Genomic DNA, 26,371 nt, shown 5'->3' with positions numbered 1-26,371 from the left:
CAGTGATACAAATTTTCATATATAAAGATGTATAAAAATATTGCTATAAATATTAATAATTTATCTGCTGAACTGTACTTTGCAAACTCTATGATCTGATCTTTTTCAATTACTTTGATTGGAGATCCATTGCTTAAAGAAGCAAAGAGTAAATGTCAAGGAGCTGAACCACAGTATATTGAAGAGGTTAAAACAAAACCAGATGCTACTAAAATACAAGTGCTTGGACACAAGAAGCACTGAAAGATTGTACCTTATGATCGCTACTACACTGTCACATTAAGGATGGTGACAAGAACAGAAAGAGGAACAGGAGACTTGTGTTTTGAAACAATGGAAACAAGAGAACAAATGAAATATTTTGAGCTACTCAAGGTCATACACACCAGGGAAGAGCAGTGTATTGTATGGGATTCCCTGGCCTTCTACACACATGGAGTTTAAGGTACTCTCCTCAGCCTCACCTAACTTCTCTTTTGATATGAGCTCCTGAAGTACAAGTATTTTTGCAAACACAAACTTTTAAATTTATGAGTTCTATTTTCCACAGGCCAAATTAAAATTTAAGCAGGGACATAAATGCTTGAAAATGTTACACACTAGGCATTTTCTAATGAATTAAAAGAAGTGTTACTTACTTACATGAAAAATGAGCATTTTCAACATAAAGACAATATTTCCACTATTCTGCAAAGGAGCACAGTTGCACATTATGTGGCATATTAATTATAATGTTCATCTACAAACATTAAGCTTGAGGGAAATCTCTGAGAGGCAAATGAAAGATTTCATTGGGCTAAACTGCATTTTGGGACTCAGCAGTCATGAAAACATGTTTTTAGTAAACTACAAGATACAGCTGCTATAGCTGAAGTACTGCCAAGAACAAACTGTACTTTGTATATTTAAAGATATAATATTGAAAATATATGCTCAGCAAGATACTAGAACTATGAGAAAATACGCACTTCATCATAAAGCTTCTGGTTTATCAACAAGAATTTAGTTGCCATCTGCACATTAAGTTACAGATTTTCTCTTTTCTAGGGTTGATGCAGTGAATGGGTATTTTCATTTATATCTACCCATAATTAGACTAATGAAGAGGGAAAAAATGTAATATTGTCACAAAGAAAAACTATACTCATCCATCATTCCTAGGGGATGGGCTGGATTCCTCTGGAGGCAGGTTAGATCCTTCCTCTCTCAACAACTGGCCTCATTGGTTCAAGCACTTCCAAGCAGATGAGCATCTGCAATGGGTCATGGCTCCAAAGTGTACTGCAATGCTCATTTCTGCTAAGCTGGGACTTCTCACACTTCATTATAAACATTGTGACAGCTACAGTTGAAAAGCTTCTTTAGAGTAATTGGAATGAAATAGCTATTTCTACTATATGACTTACCTGGGATAGTTGCCTATTGTAACATGAAACAAAATCATGCCTTTGAACCATTGCGATCCACTGACTACAAAGGAAGTCTAGATTAGCTCAGATGCAGCAGTCCTCATGGCTAAAAACAGATGAACCTGTAAATCCCACTTCTAAAACCAGTAGGATTCATTGGCTTGGCCTAGTAGTGCTCTAAAATAAGGCGAAATACAGAAGACTTTAACCTGGAATATCTGGATCTATATGTGAAACCCTGTAACTCTTATTCAGGACCTGTTACTGTAAATCTTGAGTACTTTAAGCTTGCATTGCAGTATTAGTTTCTACAGATGAATTAGTATTCATCTGCAGTCCTCCATGATGTATGAGCTTTTCCAAACAGTTAGGGATACTTAGAAATTATAAAGAAGTTATAAAGGCAATACTTCACAGTAGGTCTGGTTTTGATGTGTAAGCTGCTGCTGCAGAAACTGTGAACTGCTGAGCTCAAAAAATTAACAATATTTGAAGAAACAACTGAGTAGGCAGCAAGACTATCTTGCTAGTAGCTCACAATAAAAAACAACCAACCAACCCTGGAAACACTTCCTCACCAAAGTTATGTCAATTTTGTCTTATTAGAAACTAGGAGAACTATGCAGGATGTGAATGACCTGTTACCTATTAGAGATGTTCTGAAACATCTAGCATCAGTCACAGCTAGTCACAGCAGACAAAATATTTGACCTCTAGTCTAATTAAGAATGAAAAGACCTTTGTTCCTTCTGTGAAACCATTTTTGTACTAGTGTTGCTAGCAAATTATTTCACCATATTCATCTTGCTGCTGTCTTCCAAGCAAGACCAGACAAAGGTTCCCAGTGAAGGACCAACATGTTCATACAATGCATCACAAAAGTATTTTGAGTCTGGTACATTTTAATTTTTTTATCAGAATAATATATTTGGTATTGTGCTCATTTTAAATACTACATTGCTTGTCACACTACATTTGGCAATAGACCTCTTCAAATATATTTAACAAATTGTTCCATAAGTAATTACTACATATAAAATATCTTCATTGAATTAAAAAATCCATATGTATTTTCTTCATGAAATACAATATATACATTATGATCTAATAGTTTTAAGGTAAGTCAAAATTTGGGCTTAAACAAATTCACAGTGTACATTTTGCCTCTGTAGTAAAAATTTTCACTTTAAAAGTGCCTGGATCTTAAACTGTATTTGTGTATTTCTTTACATTGGGTTTATGAAGGTTTTAGCATTGTCTAGCACAGGACCGCAGATCCAAATTGTACATTGCAAAGACCAAATAATAAAAATTTTCTCATTACTGAAAGTAAGCTTTGACTGTCCTTGTTACCTGAAGTTCTGACCAACAGATCTTCCGAAGAGCTTGTCAGAGGTGGAAGATCTGCTTTGAGCAGTATGGCCTCTAACATAGTCATTGAATAGAGCTGTAGTAAGTTCTTACTGCTTCAGAAAACCAGGCCCAAAATACTCAATCAGGAACTCAAACTCAGTGGCCAGTCCTGGCCAAAGGAGATGGGCAGGAACCACTCAGGAGCCAAATGGCAGTGAAGTTCGTGTCATGCTGCCTTCCAGCCCAAGATGACCCTAGCTGCCTTCATTTTCCACACAACATCTAACACAGAACCCAGAGTGCTTCTGCCAAAGACCAGCCAGTTGGGTCATCTCAGAATCTGCAGTACTCCCTGTAGATTACTGCAGGAAATGCTGCAGGTTATGAGGTAATGCTTTCTCATGATCAAAGGCAAGTTATGACATTGGCTATTCTGTAGCTCACAGCTTTTCAGGTCAGCAGACTCTGGTTTTTAGTACAAACTGGTCTACTGCCTTTGAAAATCTCACTTGCCTTCTCCTCCCTCAGAGGACAAAGCCTTACAAGTTTCTAAACGCTCAGTTCGTTACTAAACTCAGCCCATAGGACATGGATTGTTCCACAGGCTCCATTTGTGGCTAAACTAATTGGTCAAGCAGAAGGCTGAGCAGTTCCCCCATGACAAACCATGACACACACCTTCAGTGAAGGCTGACCTCCTCGGCAGCTTCCATTGCGCTCCAGGCAGGACACAACCCCTCGCCTCCACTTGTCTCCAAGTGATTTCAAAACGTGTTCTGATGCACTCTTTATTTCCCCTGAAAATGCACAGTGATTTCACCAACAATTTTTTAAAAACAGACTATCAGTAAATTAAGATAGAAACTAATCTAAATCCATTAAAAAATAGCCTCCAGCCTAAAGGGGAGAAGTGGAAACATTCTGTTACATTCCACAATAAATAAGTTTCACAAAGCTGATTTAAAAGCAATTATTGAGACAAGCCATTTTGAGCCTTGTTTCCTAAACATACAAAGCTTTTACAGGAGCATTATAAAGCTTGAAGTTCCTGCTACAATTCTCACAGCCCTTTCACTAATTTCAACCAAGCTTAAAGAGGAACAGAGGTCACCAATGTGATATATGCTTCTAACAGCCCCAGAATTGCTGATGGTCAGAAGAGAGAAACCAAATTACTGTATTGACTGAGGCAAAAAAAAAATAACGGAATTTAGCCTGACCTATCTGGAGAGACAGAAACCAGCTGACTGTCCTGCATGGATGTATTAGCTGGCTAGTCACACAGTTACCAGCCAGGCATGGCATGGGCTACCTCTTCTCCAGTTTAACAGAAAGAGACAGAAGTATTGCAGTGGGCAGGGTGGAAGCGTTGAAGGCTTCTGCTGATGACATGAAGGGAAGATTCTTCATTGAATGATTCCTAGGGAACACAGCACAAGAGCTGAGCTTTCTTCAGAGGGAAAAAGGACAAAGGATACAAACCCAAAGATGATATTTCATAAACTTTTGGAATTACATGGTTTTGTTTGCTAGAGGCAGATCTGAACAAACTTTTAAGGATTTAAACAAGTTTAACTCTGGGAAAACATGGTCCCCAATGCATGATATTCCCAGAATCAGAGAGTGGGTTTGCTTCTAACATTTTAGTATCTTCCACCTTAAAAAATACCTTACCAGCTTTACATTCAAACCCCTACCCTGTATTTTGGGAGTTTTAGTTCAACACATAAAAGCTGAAGAACTTGAAAATTCTGGAACAGATTAGAACTTCAAGGATTAATTATTTTTGATTAAATAATTTTTCTTTAGGCCTCAGCAATAACTTTTCATAAACTTGGTGAAAAATACTTCTTTCTTAATGCGCTAACTCCCATTGGGATCTAGGTATCTTTCAGGATACTCCAGCGGTGACAAGAGTAAGTAGGGAAAAGTGTAATACAGTGTGTGAGTATTCTGCTATCTACCTCTTCAAGGAAGTGTTCAAATAAATTACTTTAATATCTTCCACATTTGTAAGAAAGGCAGATAGCCTTTTTTTTTTTTTTGCTAGTTGGGAATGCTGGAAAAATTAAATAGCTTATTCTGATATAAATATGTAAAAGCCTGGAATTTTTCTCTTTTGCTTCACTAAAATATATGTAAGAACATCTATAAAAGGAAATCTGCAAAAATAACCAGTTAATGTAGGAAAAGTTAAGATTTATGTTTTTAGTCTTTCGTGACTGGGCTTATCAAGATTCTACTGGAATTCTAAAAGAGGTAAATGGAATATTAAAATTATCTCAAATTAACTGTTCTTCAGCAGGTAAAGAATAAATATCTTTACTTGAGTGGTATCTCTTCCCTGCTGTAGACCCAGAGGATTTGCCACTATTTTTTCAGTAAAGAATTGGAATGATTTAATTTCTGAATCTGCTGTAGAAATGTGAGCTAGAATTCAGCAAAACAGAAATATGGCTTTAAGTGAGTTGTTAATGTTCTGTTGCATTTCTTCAGCATTTAGGTTATCTCTTGCTTTCTTCTTCCTTAGAGTCAATAGACAGTTTTTCCCCAAGTTTCCTTATAAGTTCTGCCAGATCTTCAGAATTTTGAGATTTTTCCTCAAGGAGTTCATATCGGAGACTTGAAATGTCCTGTTTAATTTCCTTCAGTTCACCTGTAACAGACATTAGAAGACCACACTAGTAAGAAATAAAGAAAACAAAACCAGCATATCCAAATATCTAGCAGTTATTGTGAGCTTTCTCTGGACTTCTTTGCTGAAACAAAAGTAGATTTCTGCTGCTCATTGGTGCACGGTGGCTTACGGATAGTAACACAAAAATACAGTTCAGGAATCAAATCTGAGGGCAGAAGTGTGAGAGATCACATGAGTTTGTAAGACTCAAATGATCCGCTAAATGGAATCTGCTGTTCTGCTGAGATTATAGATAAGCAAGATCCTAGAATCACAGAATCATTTAGGTTGGAAAATACCTTAAAGATCATTGAGTCCAACCATTAACTTAGCACTACCAAGTCCACCACTAAACCATGTCCCTAAGGGCCGCATCTACACGTCTTTTAATATGTCCAGGGATGGTGGCTTTATCACATCCCTGGGCAGCCTGCTCCAATTCCTCACAACCCACCCTTTCAGAGAAGAAATTTTTCCTAACATCCAATCTAAACCTCCCCTGGTGCAACCTGGGGCCATTTTCTCTTGTTCTATTGCTTGTTACTTGGGAGAAGAAGCTGATACACACCTCACTACAACCTCCTTACAGGGAGCTCTTGAGAGCAATAAGGTCTCCCCTCAGCCTCCTTTTCTCCAGAGTAAACAACCCCAGTTCCCTCAGCCGCTCCTCATAAAGACTTGTTCTCCCAGCTCTTCACAACTTTGTTGCCCTTTTCTGGCCACACTCCAGCAACTCAGCATCTCTCTTTTAGTGAGGAGCTCAGAACTTAACACAGTATTTGAGCTGTGGCGTCACTGGTGCTGAGTACAGGGGGATGATCACTGTCATAGTTCTGCTGGCCACACCATTGCTGATACAGGCCAGGATGCTCTTGGCCTTATTTGGCCACCTGGACACAAGCTGGCTCATGTTCAGCTGTCAGTTGGCCAGCACTCACAGGTCCTTTTCTATAAATCATGCTGATCAGGAATGTTGAGTCCTCCTGAACAGCCATAAAACCCCTCACTGTCCAAAAGAGAATGGTCTTCTCTTCTTTCTTCTGCACTATGTCAAACAGATGAGAACATTCCTGTGAAGTGCATTCACTAGCTGTTTCCAGCAAATAAATCACACACAAAAAAGAAGGCTGAAGCATGTGTATTGTGTATCCCCATATATGAACCAGCAATAAGAACACACAACGGGGAATTTGTACAGGAGTGCCCCAAACCAGCTGCTGCATTAAATGCAGCTTCACCATGGGAAATGAATGGGTATTACTAAAAGTATCAACACTTTTCACAAGTGTTCAGATCAGTAGTAGTTTGTGATGGGAGAGCAGAGACAGAAAGCCGCATCTCTTCCTTAACTTCAATTTCATGTTAATTTTACATCTTGAACTTGTCAAGCAGATTAAGTATTTTGGTAACATTTTTTCAAGTGACATATGTAATCACTTTAGTTTGTTTTGATTCTCTGTCTAAGGATAAACATACAATTCATCAACTTACCTTCATTGACTTCATCACTCTCCTTATCTATCTGAGCTTTCAGTACATATCTTTTAATGAGGCGCTTCATTATTTTCTGTGGAGAAGAAAGAAAGTTTTCTTAGTTGGACATTCTAGTGACATTTTAAAATATGAGCTCTGTTACACTGTGTTGCATTCAGATACTTCAGCGTAGGACTTGCCAGGTTAAAGAAATACAATGTAAAAATCTCTGCTTTCATCTATGGTAGATATTTGAACTTCATGAATCTGTACATATATTTACGTGAAAGTTAGTTAGAAAACTAAACACATCTTACAATATCATTCACAAAGCGTGACCTAATACTGAAGTCTATGAGAATAATTGATAAATACAGTTGCAGCTTTGATCTCCATGTAGATGAAACCATCTAGCCTTTATTGCTACTAGAAGATAATTAGCAGTGCTTACTGCTAAATCCTTTTGCCATTAATTTTACTTTTTTTTTTTGTTAGATTATATTTGATAAGTCATCTCTTCCCAATGCTAGGCTTAAAGAAAATAGGCCCCACAATTCTAAGTGTCATTTAAGCATCTCAGCTGGGACTCATTTAACCAAATACAGTTACTTTCTAATGTAAATATGCATATCTGTGGCAGTCACCTTTAATTCCCTCTGTGGACAGAAAAAGCAAACCTGAGAGCACAGTTCATCTCAGACAACTAAAATTAATCAAATAAATCACACCATTAGAATGACTACCCTCTCTGCTAATAATCAGGGGAAGCCAGGACAGAAATTTCAAATGTAAATTTTATCTTTCCAGGAAAATGGATTCTGCTCCTGATTCTCCCATTACTTCAAATTACTTCAGTAAGAACAAGGCATCTAATTACCTTTGAGGATCTGTCTTTCCTTTCTACTTTGGGTTTAGTATTTTCATAAGATGCAACGCATGACAACACACTACTTCTTGTTTTTCATTACAAGACACAAAATATACTTCGGTTTATGTGTCTGGTTTTGACTCCACAGTAGCAGACCTGACCTGAGGTGGTTGTGAGGTGAATCATCCATGATTAGAGATTCCAGACCACCACTACAGTCATGCTTGCAGGGTCAGCAGCTGTACTGCTTATTCTAATAATACAAGAATGTTTCAAATACAAAGCCACACATCCTCACATTTATGGATACATTCGTAATCTTAATATCTGACACTTCATAATGAAACTGGCTGTGAAAAAGTCAGGAAGATTTTGGAATAGACTTGTGCAGACACTGTACAATGTAAGAGTGGAGCCGAGCTAGCCTGCCCAAGGGGAAAACCCTTTTTCTTTCTTAGAGAACTTGTTTTCTACACCCTTTTGCATTCAGATGGTCTTTTCCAGGCAGCTCTTGCTTCTTCCTTTCCACCATCTTTGCAGTATTACAGGAAGGAAAGGAGCAGCCTCTGGACCAGAACAGCTGAGCTTTATGTGGACTGTGTTGGGTGTCTTTATACTTAACTGCACAAAGGTTTGCGCTACAGTTGTTTGGGAGACAAAGAATAAACAGACTGTACTGACAGCAAAAAGGCTGAAAGGTATTTGCAGTGTATGAGGTATTGTATGGAGGTGGGACACAATAAGCTGAGCTGCTTCAGCAGATGGAACAGGAAGATTCTGTGATTCTTTTTGGTTTTTTTAATTCACACTGTGCAGTTGAGGACTCAACCTATCTCTAAAATTAAAAACATTTTTCAAGGACTTTAAAATGCTGCACATTAAAGGTAGCGTTTAATAAACCGTGAGTGGAGAAAAACATCCTGATTGTACTGTAAATGCCTAAATAATTGCATTGATTTACGATATATACAAGGTCTATTTATTCTTGATTCATGTTATTTAACATAAATTCAACACTGTCCTCATGCTGTCCGTCTGCTAGTTCTATACTTGATCTCATTTAAAAATAAACTGGTTTTTTTTACCTGATATTGCCTTGGAGGATTGTTTAAACTGTTTAAGTGGATTTCATCTGAGCTTCTTATACTTGATTGTTTCCTTTGACCAAGCTGAAACGGAAGCATTATTTATAGTACAAAATAAATAGAAGCACAATACAGTTAAACTACCTCATGCATATATTGTATGACAGAACATTAACTGTAAGCTCAATTTAGGAAGTATTCAATTCCTGTGGTAAAGTCCTCATGAAACAAACCCTTTCAGACTGTGATGCAGGAAAGCGACAACTGGGAAATTTTCTCCCTTTACTCTGCCTCTCAACTACTCCTAACATGCCCAACGATCAAAGCAGAGCAGACACCTCCTCACAGCCTTTCCTTCTGTGCAGGAGGTGGATCCACATCAGGAGGAAGGCAGCACTGCTGCATCACAGTTTCGTAGGCAATGGATGAAGCAGTCAGGGCATGGTGTGGGAGAAGTCAAAGAAGGAGAGGCAGCAGCATTATCATTTTTCTTTCTTTCATAGCACTTGCCCACATCTAATGTCACCTACACTACCACAAGATACATAAGGAGTTTGCTTTTTTGCTCACTTGCACTAATGGCTGAATATAGTCCATTATTCAGTTTATGCCAGGGACCACAAAATTATCAGTTGACATTTTTGAGTAGCGTCTTCTTTACTAAATGTGCTGAAAGGGTATCACTCCCTGATGAAACACCAAGGATGCAAATTGCAGGCTTCATTACTGATTTACGTCTTTGAGGACTAAAGCATCACAAAATGGTGAACTGAGGCTCTGGCTGAATGACCAGGCTGCAGTAAGAGTATAAAGTAACTGTTGAACTGAATATTAGTTTAGACTGATAATGGGGCCAGCTCAATGATTAGTAGTTAAAGGAATTAAAAAGAAAGTAAAATATAAATCGTGAGTGATCTGGATGAGGAATAAGCGGGACTTAGTCTGCTGCTGTGATACTATCCATGATCCTGTTACTTACCAGTTTACATTTAATGTATAACTACATTTAATTTTATTATTTTTATTACTTACTAATTTTTAAATATTTTTTTAGTATTTATTATGTATTTTATTATGTATTTTAAATGTAATCTGGCATGATGGTCACTGGTTTCAAATTTATGTTACATTGGTTAATTTCAAAACTTAATCCAATGCTTAACTAAAACTTGATTTTTGGTAGAAATAGCAAAATCAGTAATATGTGGTGAAATGAGTTGTGACAAATGGCAAACTTACTTACAAAACCAGACACACTGTAACATTTTTATCTTAAATTTGACCCTTCAGGACTCCGGTTTTTTTGAACATAATAATGTACTTTTATTTAGCTACAGACAGCACCTTGGAAGTTGGCACATAAATTAGAAGTGTATCACTCTATTAAATCTGCTTATGTACAGCGATAACAGGATAGAACATCTGTTGTACTTTGCTGAATGACCACTTGGTGGCAGAGATTGTCAAGATTTCATTATCATTTGTACACAAAATTTTTACAATCTCTTTAAGCTTCGTGCCTATGGCTTTTTCCTCTTCCCAAAATTACTACTAAACTCAGTCTGTCACTTTAATGACTGAACTAGAATTCATATTTTAAGTTACTATCTATTGAACATTTGCACATGGGGGGAAAAAATGTAATTTAAATAAAACCACAATATAAACCCTAACAAAAATAACTCTCCCCCAGGTATTGTGTGAAAAAGCAGTGCAGCACACATGGATCATTGCTCCTAGAAAATACCTTCTTCTTTGAACTTGCTTTTTCTACATTATTTAAAATTCAATGCAGCTGTTTTGTGTAACATTTTGTTAACATCTTAAAAACAAGTCTTCAGAAGCACCTGACAATTTGCAGTGCCAGTAGGTTGTATGTGCTTGGACCAGTAGGAAGGGTGACTCAATTTGTGCTCCCATAACCACGGGTCACTTGTAAAAATTTCAGAAACTGTTTTATACTAAAAGTTAACTTTTATAAAAGTTAACTTTTTTTATTGTTTGAATGAGGGTTTAAAATTATTTCAGTAACTAATTCTTCCTTAGTTCTATTCTGAAGGGCCATGTTTTAAGAAAAAGTATTAAATACATTGTCTATCAGGTTTTAGCTCAGAAAGATGAACAAGTTCTGCAACTCTTAAACCATAAATTTTCTCATGCACAAGGGTGCTTTTCAATCTAGAATCTAGGTTTCTTTAAAACTTGCCTTTTTCTTCATTTATTTCTCCCCTTTTTTGGTTTGAGTTTCTTGTTCACTTGATTTTTAAAGCACCAATTCTAGCCTGAAACAGAAGAAATCTGCAGGTTTTAATCAACAGCCTGAAAGAAAACATTTTCACAGCCTTTGTTATTATATGTAGATATGGCTCAAGAAATTAGTTTCTGGTGTGCTACACTTTGAACACAGCTATGTAAATCTCTTGCTGTCTAGCACCGATGGCGTCTGGCTTCATTTTCTGCCAAAGGTAACGAGGGCAGAGCTGGCTCTAGGGGCAGAACCACCCTTCACATCCTAATTCTTGTCTTTACACTCACCCTGGTGCTGCTGCTGCTTTTGCACTGAGAAGATGCAGGCTCTGCCAGAGAAAGACCCACAGGTTGGGGGTGAATCAGTAAAAAGTGTGTGTTAACTTTTCTGGATATTGTAATCCAAAGTCTTCTATCAGTAAACTTTTAGTGTCCTCCCAAGTAGGACTTGCACTAGAGCAACTGTCTCCCTCCCTATGCAGTCTGGCAAATGGAGTGGTCTGGGGACAATAGGTTGCAGCAACCCTACTTTGGGAGGAAAACTACTTGAATAGGGGCAAGCCATTCCTGAATCTGCCTCAGTGCCCAGATACGCTCTCTGTTGTATTTAATTTACTAGCACAGACAGCCAACAACTCTTGGGTCTGTTATTGCCAGATCTTTTCTTATCTTTGTACAGCTCACTGAGTTTATAACAGCGCCTTGCAGAAGTAGCTCCTTGCTCAGTACTTACAGCAGCACCAACCTGCCCAGTTGAGCACAGGATGAGACCAAAATCAAAACCCAAGAAGCCAAAGAATGTCTTTGAGAAGATGCCATAAAACAGCCTCAACAATAATGAATCATCAACAGTGGGTCAAAATGTGACACAAAAACGTTTTAGTTACTTTTCAGAAGTGCGAAGGATGGCAGCATCTGATAGATTCAGATAAAGTCAGCCCCACAGTATGTGGTGGTCCAAAAGGCAAGTAAAAGTGTAATCCTCTGGTAGTATCAAGTCACCCTTCTGAAAAAGCTGAAGAATGAATAAGCGCAGTTCAGCTGCTTTATGTATGGTTTTCAATGCAAAAGCTTTTCTTTTTTTTTTTTATTTTGATTTACACTTGTATAGCTTCCTTGGCTAGAGAGTAAGCACATTTCACTTAGCATTAGCTATACTACAATCTGCAGTGAGCAGAAAGCATTAATATTGGAATTGTTAAGTTTGCACATCATTTTGGAAGGTAATGAAAAAATACAGCTTCTTTCCTTAGGGTGTAAGAATGGGATGCTTTACAGCAACATAAATTTCATATTAAAAAGTCAGTAAAAATAAGCTTCTATCTTACTCAGTGCTTTCAAAGTCACAAATTAAGTGAATTAGGAAAAAAAAACAAAACCCTTTGATTTGTTCTTTCTTGCCTACACTCAATTGAAGTTTATATGCAGCTCCTTAAAGTCATGATTTTTCAGTGATGCCTTTATCACTCCTGGAAGTTGTGAAATCAACTTGCATCAGGTAGCTTGATGAAAAGTTTTGCAAATGTTAGAGTCATCAAAAACTTCAGCAAATGCAGTCTCACCTCTATTGACTGTTAAATACATGAGGATTAGACTTCCCCCCAGAAAATAATTGAGACCTGTGAAATGCTAGAAAAATTACTGGTAGCACATATCAGACATCTGAAGTTAATAAGAATCTTAACTTTGGTGACAGTGTTTGTAATATCTGTGTTTGTTTTTATAGACTATTATGAACTTAACCAGATGCAGAGGCTTGTTATAGACACAGTATTTTACCCTAGGATTGCAATCACTTTCTTTTCTTTACTCTTCAACTGATAACTGTGACAGAAAAAGTGCTTGTCACATTGATGACAGAGAGCTGACAGACACATGTAAATTCTTTGCTGATTCCCAGTCTAATAACGAATGACTCTTGACTACAGGCTCAAGAACTCCTTACCTTGAAAAGACCTCTGCTTAGACAACTGCCTATTTTAACAAAGATCCTTCCACACAAAAAGGAAACAAAAATTTGTGTGCCACAAATAAATGATGCATTTGTTTCTGCCACCATGACAAACCTTTCTTTTTTGTATGAATGTTACTGTATGTCCAACTTTCTATTCACTACGTCTTATCAGTTGTCTTGCAAAGCTCTTCTTCCCTGTGTTACAACAGTGCTAGTCTTTACACTTCCAATACCACCTAATGCCGTGTTTTATGCCCCATGTTCTCCTGAAGAAATTAACTTTATTCATCCCAAGACACTGCAGGAGAAACAGACTGACTACAAACTCTTTAAATAAGCCCATGAGATACAGCAATGAATCAATTTAAGTGCTTTTACTGCACTTGTGTAAATAAAACATAACAGAATGCTTCACAATAAAAAGCAGCTGCATTCTCAGTGGAAGCAGCAATGGGCTTGTCTTGGGTTTGCATGGCAAGGTTTTAGTAGTGGGGGCAGCTACAGTGGCAGCATCTTTGAGAAGCTGCTAGAAGCTTCCCCCATGTCCCATAGAGCCAACGCCAGCTGGCCGCAAGGCAGACTCACCACTGGCCAAGGGTAACATAGTTAAGAAGGGGAAAAAGTTACTGTGCAACAGCAGCCATAGACAGGAGGGAAGGACTCACACTGGAGAACTTCATGGAGGACTGTCTCTTGTGAGAGGGACCCTACGCTGCTGGAGCAGGGGAAGAGAGTGAGGAGTCCTCCCCTGAGGAGAAGTAGTGGCAGAGATGTGTGATGAACTGACCACAACCCCCATTCCCCGTTCCCCTGCGCTGCCTGGGGAGGGAGGAGGTAGAGAAATCAGTAGTGAAGTTTAGCGCAGGAAGAAGTGAGGGCTGAGGGAAGGTGTTTTAGGATTTGGTTTTACTTCTCATTACTCTACTCTGATTTGATGAGTAATAAATTAAACTAATTTCCCCAAGTCGAATCTGTTTTGCCCATGATGGTAATTGGTGAGTGATCTCTTCCTGTCCTTATCTTGACACATGAGACTTCTGTTACTTTTTCTCCCCCCTGTCCAGCTGAGGAGGGCAGTGACAGAGAAGCTTTGGTCGGTGCCGGCCATCCAGCTAGGGTCAACCCATGTCAAAGGGGGACATGTGTGGCATGTGAGGGTAGTGTGAGGAATGACAAATCTCACCTTAAGTTGACATTTGCAAGGGCTGTAAGAAGAGCTTATACTGCTACAATAGCCGTGTAAGGCTGAAAAAGTAGAATGTGGGCCTGTTGCTCAATGAGGCAGAGCATTTACTGACAGCAGATTCAGAAAGGGCTGAGGGACCTAATGCATTCTTTGCCTCAGGCTTTATCAACAGTCTCTCAGGCCTCTGCACTTAGTAAAGGGATTTGAGGAGAAGGATAATGAGTAGCTGTGGAGGAGGGTCAAGTCAGGGGTTACTTGAGAGAACTTGACCCGAGCAAGTTCACTGGACCCAAGGGGCTGCATCCATGGATGCTGAGAGGGCAGTTGAAGTCCATGCAAATACACTATTGTCTTCGAAAGACAATGTTGGGAAAGGTCCCCAAAAGGCTGGAGAAAGACAAATGTCAAAGACCCATTTTCAAAAAGGCCAGAATGATGACCTTTGCAAACACAGGCCACTCCCCTTCAGAAATTGTCAAAAGGATGTATTGGTCTTCTTGGAGCACATTTCTGGACACATGGAAGAGCAGATGGTGACTGGGAAAAGTAAATGTGGATTTATGAAAAGTAAAACCCGTCTGACCATCTGTATGGCCTTCTGAGATAAAATGACTGGATTTGCAGACGAGGGAAGAGCTGGAGATGTCATCTACCTTGATTTTGACACGGGTTTTAACACTGTCCTAGAATATTCTTGTATCCACGTTAGGTTGTTACTGCCTAGATGGGTGGACAATTAGATGGGCAACATCCTGGCTGGATGGTTGTGCTTAGAGGGTAGTACAAGGGCTTGTCCTGGGACCTGCCCTTTTAAACATCGTTATTAAACACGAAGTGTCAGAGGAGGTGTTGGAGCACACTCCTGTCAAATTTGCAGACAAAGCCAAACTGTGGGGAGAGGGTGGGGAGCTGATTGATGGTCTTGAGGGCAGGGATGTCATCCAGGAGGATACGGCTGGCAGGCACCCTGTGAATTTCAGTCAGGACAAACGGGAAGGAATAACTCTTTCAATAGCACTGGCTGGAGACTGGCTGGGGAGCAGGGCAGCAGAAAGGGAGTGGGGGGGGGGTGTTGGGGGACAGTTAGAAAGATATTAAAAAACTGCAGCAAGTTCAGCAGAGGGTCATAAAGACGTTTGGGGCTGGAACGCTTTTCCTGTGAAGAGACGCTGAGAAATATGGGCTTGTTCAGAAGCAGAGATGGATTCAGGCACACCTAACAGCATCTAGCAGTGTGTATTGAGAGGTCACTGAGGAGATGGAGCTGGGGTCTTCACAGTGCTGCAGGACAGAAGAGTGAGAGACAGTGGACATATTCAAATGAGAGGTAGAAGCAGCAACTTATTCCCCATGAGGGACAGTCACAGGCAGTGGCACATGCTGCCCAGAGAGATTGTGCAGTCTCCATCCTTTGAGGTTTTCAAGATCTGACCGGATGAGTCCCTGAGCAACCTGGCCTGACCTCAGAGTTGACCCTTCTGTGAGCAGGAGGTTGGGCCAGAGACCTCCTTGAGTCCCTTCTGGCCTGAATTATTCTCTGATTCTGTGACGAGAAGCAGGAAGAACTGTAAATTTACAATGGTATTTCTGGGCTCAGAACTAATTACAGATGTAGACAAGTATAACAAAGTAAGAATTTAAGCCTGTACATAGTGACTGACTTCAGTATGGGCTATGTAGCGAAAATCATGAGAAGAACAGGTCAACAACAAAAATAAAATTTGGTTTATATTTTAAAATTAGCAGTCAGTATACACATTATAAGATTACCTTGTTCATCTCTGCATCTTCCTGAAAGCTCTTCTTTTGGCACAGAAACGGTTTAGAAATACATTTTTTGATTCTGAGTAGAAGATAAAGCAAAGATTTGGGGCTTGGGACTAAGTTGAAGGGTACTGGAAGAGTTCTCCCTTCTTCAAAGTAAGAAAACCAAAGTTTAGCCCTTGCAAATTTCCATTCTACATCAGCATCATCCTGTAAAACAGAAACATGGTTGTTAATAAACTGTTAATACCACCTTGACTATTGAAGATGCTCTAGCTAAATCTTATCTATGTTCTGAATGTAATTGGCTGAAGTTAATCTCAAACAGATCAAGAATTTGTTTATAATCTGTGAAAAGTGAATTTCAATGAATGGAACTTTTCCCATTAATCCATTTAAAATAACACAATTACAGAAGAAGAAAGTGAATTTGACTTAATTACTGGTTACTCCAGAGTGAGTGCTAACAGTCTGCAATATAGCGTTTACAGAGACAGCTCTCTTTGTAAACACACTGATAAGAACACAAGCTCTGATTTAAAATCACACAGCACAATGCCTAAGTTAAAGCTTCACGACAACACTCAAACTGCTTGGAACACTGGCACCTCAGTAAGTAAAACGGAAAAATCCTATGTTAATGTAATAAAAACGTAAATCTCTCATTAAGACTCTGATTTCTTATCTTACTGGTCTCTTTTGTAGCAATTAGTCTATCATGTGTTTTGTGAAGAAGACATAGTATTGGAACTTTAAATTAGAAATTTACTCTGTTAATTTAAACATGAAGTTAAAAAAAGCTAGGTGATTCTCATCTAATTTCTTCCACTTGCTGGAATATATGATTAAATCAAGTATGTTATCATCACCATGGTTTATGTTTAACATTAATGACAGCCAAAACACTCGCTTTATTCCTCCCTGTAAAGTTCAAGATGGTTTTCTGCAGAAAGGGCTGATGTCATGTTCAAGGACATGACTCAATATTGCTGTAGCTTTTTTTAGAAGCTGTTTGTATCCAGTCACCACACTTTTGGATAATAGCCTGTTTTTCTATTGCTCTGAATCTGATAGCTTGTTCTGTGGCCGCCTGAGTCAGAAGATTCTGAACTGGACAATGCTACAGCCACAAACAGGAGGCCAGAACCTGTGACCAAAGTGGTGTCAAACCTGAGTCTGCTGCTTTGTGACAAGAGTGTCACTGGGGGAAGGTTGGGATGGCCTAGCTTCTGGAGATCTGCTTCATTATTTTTTAAACAATGATAATGATTTAGCCCTTTGTTTTCCATGGCATGGAAAGTTACTGCTGATTTTCAGTAGCCCTGCTGATTACTCTGTAAAGTTTTGTTCACAGCAGAGGACTAGAGCAACAGTTGTTTAAATAAAAGAAGCAAACAATGTATTATAGACCTGCTTGCAGAGTCAAGGCATAGGAACAAAACATCCCTGCAGCAGAGAGGCACTACTCCCCCTCTCATTGTTATTACTTAGTAATTGTAGTTATGTAATAACCACAACTGAGGCAAATGAAAGATTCACAGTCACACAATGTAGCCCTTCCTCTTCAGGAACATAACAGTATGACAGCAGTTTCTTAGTCCAGTCTAGTTCTTAGTATTGCAAGCACACGCTGCTGGGTAATTTCCAGGTATTTTATAATACAAATGTACTTAGGAATGGGTATTTTCTCCTATTATATAGGAGAAATAATATACGTTATTTTTCTTAAATGAAATGTCAACAAGAAAATTTTCAGATCTAGACAATTAGCTGTAACAGTAAATGTGGTGATATTTCATAATAAATGGAATTTTTACCTCAATTTCCTGGAATGAACTGTTGATCATTGCAATAAGCATGTTGAGTAAGACAATGACCATGGTAACATTATAGACTCCATAAAGGACATAACCAGTATTTTCAATAAATTTGTGTTTATAGTTGATGACAACTGATTTAACTTCTGAGAGTCCAAATATAGCCCAGAACAATGTCTTGAAACTTTCTTCAACACTGCAAAGAGAAATTGAACACATGCATATGTTACTGAAGAAAAGCTGTATATTCTTACTGTTCAAATTGCCAGTTACCATTTTTACACAGTGTACAAATTGTTCCATTATATAGAATTGAGAATACAGAATATGCATTATACAGAATGTGATATTATACAGAAAAAGTAGACTATATAATTTCATAGGTACCGTCTGTTTTATAACATAAGATTCCTAATATTTAGGATTGACAATAAAATCACCTGATTCCATTTAGGAATTACAACGATTCACTTGTTAACTACTTTAATCTATATGCTACACACTTGCCGGTAATGTGAATCTAAATAAAAATAATCAACCTGTAAATATGTTATTTTAATTGCACCATTAGTTCATTTAGTATGAATTATTTCACCATTAATAGGAATGGCATTCTGAAAGTGTGAAGAAGACAGGATCTGACAGAAAATCATCATTTTTCAAAAAATGGGTCTCACAGACCTTAAACCTGCAGTTGAGTTTTCACTGTTCCACAAATCCAGGGTAAAGGTAGTAAGTCATGGTGTAGGGATATTGACTTCTTCAGGTTAGTTCATTTAGATACATGTATTTCCTTTTAATCTGTTTACATATATATACACACATAAACATAAGTCCAAACCTCTGAGGTACGTTTTCCTATCTATCTCCACCTGTTTGAAGATACGCAGTAGCATTGCGAAGCAAATTTTGGGTTTTATCATGTTATTGTTAAGGAAAAAAAAAGTTAAAATGCTCTAATTTTTAGTTGTGAATTTACGTCTCTGCTAATAGTATTTTATCTGTATTCCATCTGTGAGTTGTAGCTTTAGGTACTTTATCTATCGTGTGAACTAATAATATTAAAAAAAGTAGTAATAGTATGTTCCCTCTTGGCCAAGTTTGCTTCCTGGCTGTGTATACTTCATAACATCTATAGCTTGAATATCATGACAGCCAGAAATGAAGGCAAGAGCTGCAGAGCACACATAATGAGTTTTCATTGAAGTGATTTCTCTTAAAATCATTACTAGAAAGGAGAGGCATGACAAATGTATACCAAATAACCCCTAACAGACAAGTAAATTCAGAATTTCTGTTCTTATGGTGGAGAGGAAAAAAAGACTAGCCAAGGAAATAGAGTTAAAAAAAAAAAAAAGGAATATATTTTTCTCCTCTCAAGATGGACTAGGTTATTGCCATTATGGCAATACCTATGGACAGGCAGTGCTTAAAAAAGGGATTAGATGTGGGGTTTTTTTACCAGTACAGAGTTGTCTCAACTAAATTACAAATGTTTTCTCATGTGTATCACACTGCAGTGATTAGCCTGCTTCAACTACAGATGACAGCAGCACATGATGGAGGAATCAGCCTTGCTCCCATGTGCTATAGGAAGCTGCTACGGTGTGCTCTGAAGTGCCAGTGCCAATCTCCCTCACAGGCAGGACGCTGTCCTGCAAGCTCCAGGTCTGACCCAACCTGTGCCCCGAAAGCCTGGAACAACCCTGAGAACAAGCCCTGTGCGTTGAGTGCTATTACACAGATTGCACTGCCAGATCATCTGGCATATGCACATCTGTGAAAGGGTCTGAGGTACTTGTGTTTTTTTATGAGCATCTCCAACCTAGTGCAGCTCAGGAAGCTTTGCCACAAGGGCATGTTGCTGGGTTCTGGTCCATTGGGACTCCCAGGTCCTTTTCTGTCAAACTGCTTTCCAGCTGGTCAGCCCCAGCCTGTCCTGGTGCATGGGGTTCTTCCTTCCTAGGGGCAGAATGTGGCATTTCACCATGTTGAACTTCTCAAGCCTTTCAAGATCCCTCTGGGTGGCATCACAATCTATCAGTCACTCTTGTTCATCCACAAAGGCCACCTGACACCTCTGCTTGATTTCCTGCCCATTGAGATGGACCAATCTTGAGCACTGAAAAGGCGTTCTTGAAAATCAGCTTCGCTGGACTGCCCTCTTCAGGGCCTTATGCCATGAGGTTCTCCCCTGAACAGCCCAAAGTCTGCTCTCCTCAAGGCTGGGGTCCTGCTATTTGCCTCGTTCTCTCTTTTCAGGAACCTGAACTCCACAATCTCAGGGTCAACCACGGCTGCTCCCAACCTTCACATACCCAACCCATTCTTCCTTGTTTGTAAAACTCAGGTGTCACAAAGCTCTGCTCCACATTAGCTCCTCAATCATGTGTCAGGAAGGTATTGCCAATGCCCTCCAGAGACCTCCTGAATTGCTTGTGCCCTGCTGTATTTTCTTTCCAGCAGGTATCAAGGTGGTTCAAAATCCCCACGACCAGGTTCTGTGAGTGTGAGTCTTCTTCCAGTTCACTGAAGAAGGCCCCATCTACTTTGTCTTTCTGATCGGGTATTCTGTAGCAGACATCCACTACAAAACCCATACTGCTCTGCCCTCTAGTCCCGACCTGTAAGCTCTTGCTGGCTCATCATCTATCCCTAGGCAAAAGTACAGGCATTCTGGCTGCTCTCTCACATAAAAGGCAACTACATCTCAGCTTTCCAGCCTGTCTTTCCTGCTTTATCATAGTATTTTTAGGATCAAAAGCTCATCCTTTGATTTCAAATATAACCTTTAAGCACCAGAACAAGAGAGAAAATGACTACTTAATCCAAGACAAATTCTTAAGAGATGCAAATCTTATAAAACAATTAGTAAACTTAATACATACAATGCAAGCAACCATCTTTCCAGAAAAACCAGCCCACAATCATCATAGTTTAATCACTTGTACTTACGTTGTGAATGCTTCATTTTGTTTTGCCCCCAGATAGTAGGAATAGAGATTAAACATGCCTATCATGAAAGCCACAAACACCATGATAAATATCACCATGAACTTGAAGATGTCTTTCACAGTTCTTCCAAGTGATATCTGCAGTGGTCCAAAGCTTTCATTAGCTGGTAAGATGTAGGCTATTCTGGAGAAACTTAATACTACAGCAATTGCATACAGGCCTTCAGATATGATCTGAGGATCAGACGGATCCCAGTTTATTCTGGCTAGAAACAAAAGATGAGAATGTCTATTAGTATTTCAAGATATCTGTACAGATCTGTGGGAGGTCTTTCAGGAACAGCAGCTGGAAGTGAGGGAAGAAACCCTGGGCAATTCAAACAGTGCTAATCACTTACATTTAGCCAATTGAATTGAGCCAGGTAGCACTAAAACCATTTCAGAGCTCCACTGACTGTATTGATTAGATCTCCACTGATTATAAACGTAGGCTGTAAGATCAATGAGGTAACTTTCTGGGAGTTGAATCCCAGCCTGCTAGGGAACTTAAGTAAAATTCAGCTTGCAGTGTCAATTGAATAAATTAAATTAGAAATGTGATTTGTTTGAGCTACCAAAAATGAATTGTTTTGATGTAGGGATCTGGAATCACTCTAAACCTGTGGGAACAATAATTTTTCTCTACTTTTTCTATTTACTCCATCTTTTTATTCATAGTGAAATGGTTATGGCCCTTTCCTGGCACACACCAAACACCTATTCTATCACCCATTCTATCATCATCTCTATCAATCTCTTCTGTTGAAGCTAATCCACTTGTGTGAATTACTTGAACATCCGTTCAATCAATGAGTGAATGTGACACTGCTCTTTGACAGGGAACATACTCAGCTGCAGAGGAGAGCATTCAGGTTCAAACCTGTACTTAAAAAAATATTTACAGAAAAGAGTCAGAAGAAGAAATCTAAATCAATATTCTTCTGAATACTTGCTTGCTAGAGATTAAGACATTGTCTGATTATGTGGGAAACTCAAATTCAACTCACTATTGTGCTTCAGGCAAAGAGAAGAGGTTAACCTAGGATGGATTATCTACATCCCAGAATGTTGTTATCCATGTTTACTCTACTGTAAAGCCAGGAAAATAAATGAATAATTTATACTGCAATGGCTGCCATTTGGAAAATATTAATTTGAGCTGTTAATTAACACATAACCATTTAATAAAAAGTCAGTTATTTGTACAGCTTTATAATACATTCATACCCAGTGATGCTGAGCATTATTCAAAATGACCTTACATACCTCAGAAAATTATATTCTTCAAGAAACTTACTGCAATGCCAATATTCATGTATTCATGTAACTAATAAATTACTCTGGTTTTAGGCACAACAAGGCTCAGTTATCACATATTCATTGCCTTGTTAGCTGCTGTGTGCTTCTTGCAGATACGTGCATGTTTTGCTTACTGAGCTCCTCGCTGCAAAGTCTACTACACACTACATTCAGATGAGAAAATGCCTGTATGGCAAAAGACTCCACGTTTTCACACAAACAAACATACCTGTGTTAGCTTTACCACAAGTTTCATGGATAACTAAGATCAAAGATGGCAGTGAACAGAACTTAATTTTTCCTCATTTGGGCAAAATAGCTTCTAGACAGTTCTCATATATTCCAAGCAAGTTTATTAACATTTTTATCTCTTCTTGGTAAAGACGGTGGATTGAGAACTATTAAAATAATACAAAAGTTTCTGAGCAAAAGTATGTATTGGTTATGTTGGCAAAACTGGTTTAAGATGTTAATGCGTTTCATTGCTTAGTTCTGCCCCTGCATTACAATACATCCTATTCACAGTTGTACCAACACAAGTGTCTGCAGAATAGCATTGTGTAACTGAACAGATTAAATGACCTGGATTAAAATAATATTTAAAATGTGGGATGACAGTGGCATTATTTTAATCTTAGATCATTTCAGTACCTGATGTTTAAAACAGTCCCCAAAGAAATGTATGAGCTGTGGGAACTGTGATCAAATAATAGGGATGAAAAAGAGAAGAAAGGGTGGGAATTTATTAAGCAGTACATTGTAGAACTGAAGTATTGGAGACTTATTAGCAGAAAATCAATTGATCTTGGTAATTCATCTTCATTTATTCATATAAGTAAATCTTAATTGTGTACAATTAACTCACCCAAGGTGTAGTATTTTATGTTGGGCTCCAGTGTTGGACTTGTCAGATCTTTCATATTTGCATCAACGAAGTTCTGGGCTCTGGATGCATGCCAAAATGCCATAAACCTTGCTATGAATGATGCTGCAAAAATTGCTAACATACCAAAATCAAGCATATTCCATAACTCAAAAAGGTATTCCTTTGGACCCTGAGACCAAATTTCTTTACATTCAGACCATATCATGCCTGTATAAGAGAGAACAGAGAAAACGGCGTGTTCTTTTATCTTCACATTTATTTGATATTTTATTATGTATAAGATATGCCCCTAGTTGCAGTCAAACTCAAAACAATTTTGGTCAGTGGGAGTTTGAACACAAACTAAAATCCTTGAACCTGCCAATTCATATACATTCCAATCCTTCTTTCTCATGTGAGTAACAAAAACAATCTTTCATATGGTGTTTTTCCTATACAACTACAAAAGATCTCAAAAAGAATAATGGGATATGAGTATTACCATCTGTTACAGACACAGGAAGAGAGGGGAAGTGCAGAAATGCTCTGACATGATCATATAGCAGTGGTACAAGTAATAATAGAACTCACATTTCCTTATTTCCAGAGTACCTTGGGTACATTCTCTTTTACTGTAATTGTGAATATATGTGACAAACCAGCATGAAAGTATAAATCAGACCTAATACTTCTTCAACAGGGAAAAGGTATCTGTTTGATTCCTAATTATTCTCCCTTAGTAATAAAATATGAGAGTACAGTATTAGTTTATGGCATCGTTTTTATTGAGCAAATCCTTGTCCTTTTCAAGATAAAATTTACTTGGTCGCGAACTACATTTATAGGATTCTAAAGAGAGCCAATAAAAAACTGTATTGAAACAATGTCACTATTTTTTGCACTTATCAAATTGTCTGAAGGAACTTTTCATCATTTTCAGATAAGGACAACAATAATATTAATTACAGCAACTAAATTCATTGCTACATCTGTATGCATTGAATCATTGTTTCATAAACCATCTTATGCATGACAGTGAGATAAATAAAAAGATTAAATTAGAAAACTAGAACTTCAAATTGGGAAATTATTATTTACTTTGTTATTATCAGATGAAAACATTGACATTTATAGAATATTTGGAAATCTAAGTGCCATATTATTCCTATAATACACAATGATATTAATTTGTAGACAGCTTTATGATGAAATACATAAAGATTGTCAATGTTTTTTAAAGCTCTAAGAATCAGCTGGTGTACAAATGGCTCCAATTTCAATCACAGAGAGCTCATAAAATCAAAATATTTTAAATTCATAACCTCTTGAATAGAAACAGATTTTACTTAGCTTGAATTTAACTCTCCCATAGTACTGACTTAACTAAGAATCAGAACACAGATTCTTAAAATATTCGGTCCATTGGAATAAATGGTCTTAGATTTGTAAATAAGAATGAGACAAGTAAAATATTTTTGAGGGTACATGCTGAAAGTCAAGTTCAATTACCAAATTGAATAGGTCAGCTCAGAGTACTATTCATAACATGCATTTCATCCCTATTTTGGGGTGGAAAAAATCTACCACTGAATGTTCAGGGGTCTGTACTCTTCTTCCCTTTTGTCAATAATACATTCAGCTATACACTATTAATTCTACTGGCATACTTGCAAAATAATAGAACAAGAAAGAGATAACTGGACATAAAAAAACCTTGGCCCATGATGTGGAAATCCTTCCCCTTGGGTGTTGACATGGCCTGACTAAAAACAAAACAGAAAACTCATAGACACGTTCCTTTGATATCCATAAAACTGAATTTATTCATATTGAGACAGTGTAGATTTCACCTAAGCCTCTACCCTAAATGTTTGTGATTAACCAATCACATGTGAATCCTGCTGACATCCAGTAAGAAATACGAGGCCTAGATGGGAATGCAGCCAGGTGAATAAACTCCCTTTGTTGCAATTCTTATAAATAAAATTGATAGGAAAGGATTAGATTGAATCCAGCCTCACTGAAATCATAGCAAGATAAATTTAAATGAAAATTACTCTTTACCTATTACCCAAGAAATAATGAGCATCTCCATCCATGAGAAACACGATGTTTTCATCCTAAATAGCTGTTTTACATTGCCTGTCGTTTCATTAGGTCGAAGTTTGGTGCCATCAAATCTGTCAGCTGCATTCATGACAAGCAGACCAAGAAAAATGGTGAAAGAGGCTGCATGGGCTACAAACTTCATAAATGGTCCACGCATTATCCTCCCCAGCTGCAACAGAGGTTATGAAACACAAGGATATTGCGTTGCCATCTTCAAAAATGTATAGAAAAGAACAGTAACATGGAGAAATATATATTGCAATAACATACAGGAACAAATATTTGGAAAAAGTTGTTTACTATGATGCCATGCTGACAGTCATCTTTACAAATTTCTACATATTTGCTGTTTTCAGAGGCATAATCTACCAGTTTCACCATACACGTATTTTTAACGCAGTGTTTTGAAATAAATCTGTAATTATTTTGGGGCATCTATGTCTATTATAGGTAATCAAGAGAAAAATATATTATACTTGTTGAATTTCTTACATGCTAGTCATCTTTTTATGGCAACACACACAATAAGATTCTGACACTAAAAACATTAAATTACCACTAGGAGTGAATTGTGGCTAAAGAATTCTGTTTCCTGACTGACATGATACTCAGCTTAACACAATTATTGTGCAGTTTTCCCAACTTAATTTCCTTTTTAAAAAAATCATGAGGCCTCAAAAGGTTATGTCTATAGGTCTGTATAGGGTCTTCATTTCCTTCCTGACTCCTTTAATGGGTAAGTCCTTAACTTTGTCATCATGTCATGAATAAGAACAACTTTAAAATGGTTTAATGCAACACTTAAAAAACTGAAGTTCTATACAAGCTCACACAAGGCTGAACTTCTAGAGATTATTTACTCTATTTTTGAGAGTGCCTGTTTTAATAGTAAAAGTCTTGGCTTGCTCACTTGTTAGCAGCTGCACAAAAATACTTTTTAATTTTAGATTAAGATAGTATCTCTGCCAAGATTCTGTGGAAAGAATTGAAAGCAAGTGTCACAGATCTCAGCTGAAACATATAACAATCTGTGGTCTGGAAAAGGGAGGGGAAAGCAGAAGGATAAGTTATTTGTATTTATGTTTTTGCTACGCTTGTTTCAATATCAAAGTCAGAATTTTTCTGACCTTTCAGTCAGCCTTTAAAGAAACACAGAATAAGAGGATGCGGCCAAGGATGTGATGGCAACGTCTCAAATACAGATAACAGTAAGAGAACTAGACAAATGTAAAAAGAAGATACTGTTAAAGGAACACTGCCAAGGTTAGCAGG

The 26,371-nt window shown here is 37.9% G+C and overlaps 1 protein-coding gene across 1 annotated transcript in view; it reads right to left on the bottom strand.

Annotated features, from left to right (window-relative positions):
* Positions 1-5,266: 5,266 nt before the first annotated feature.
* The window catches only part of TRPC6 (transient receptor potential cation channel, subfamily C, member 6), a 33,934-nt gene continuing 12,829 nt past the window's right edge, over positions 5,267-26,371 (bottom strand). The window contains exons 4-11 of the mRNA XM_010019836.1: positions 25,055-25,268; positions 22,991-23,218; positions 20,789-21,053; positions 17,834-18,029; positions 16,023-16,226; positions 8,866-8,949; positions 6,931-7,006; positions 5,267-5,418 (exon numbers count right to left, since the gene is read on the bottom strand). Coding sequence (XP_010018138.1) covers positions 5,267-5,418; positions 6,931-7,006; positions 8,866-8,949; positions 16,023-16,226; positions 17,834-18,029; positions 20,789-21,053; positions 22,991-23,218; positions 25,055-25,268 — 1,419 coding nt within the window. The remainder of the gene's footprint in view (positions 5,419-6,930; positions 7,007-8,865; positions 8,950-16,022; positions 16,227-17,833; positions 18,030-20,788; positions 21,054-22,990; positions 23,219-25,054; positions 25,269-26,371) is intronic.

The sequence above is a fragment of the Nestor notabilis genome, unplaced genomic scaffold (genome assembly GCF_000696875.1).
Source record: "Nestor notabilis isolate BGI_N333 unplaced genomic scaffold, ASM69687v1 scaffold2848, whole genome shotgun sequence".
NCBI lineage: Eukaryota > Metazoa > Chordata > Aves > Psittaciformes > Psittacidae > Nestor > Nestor notabilis.
The sequence above is the reverse complement of the archived record's forward strand: the minus strand, read 5'-3'. Positions and strand labels throughout refer to the sequence as shown.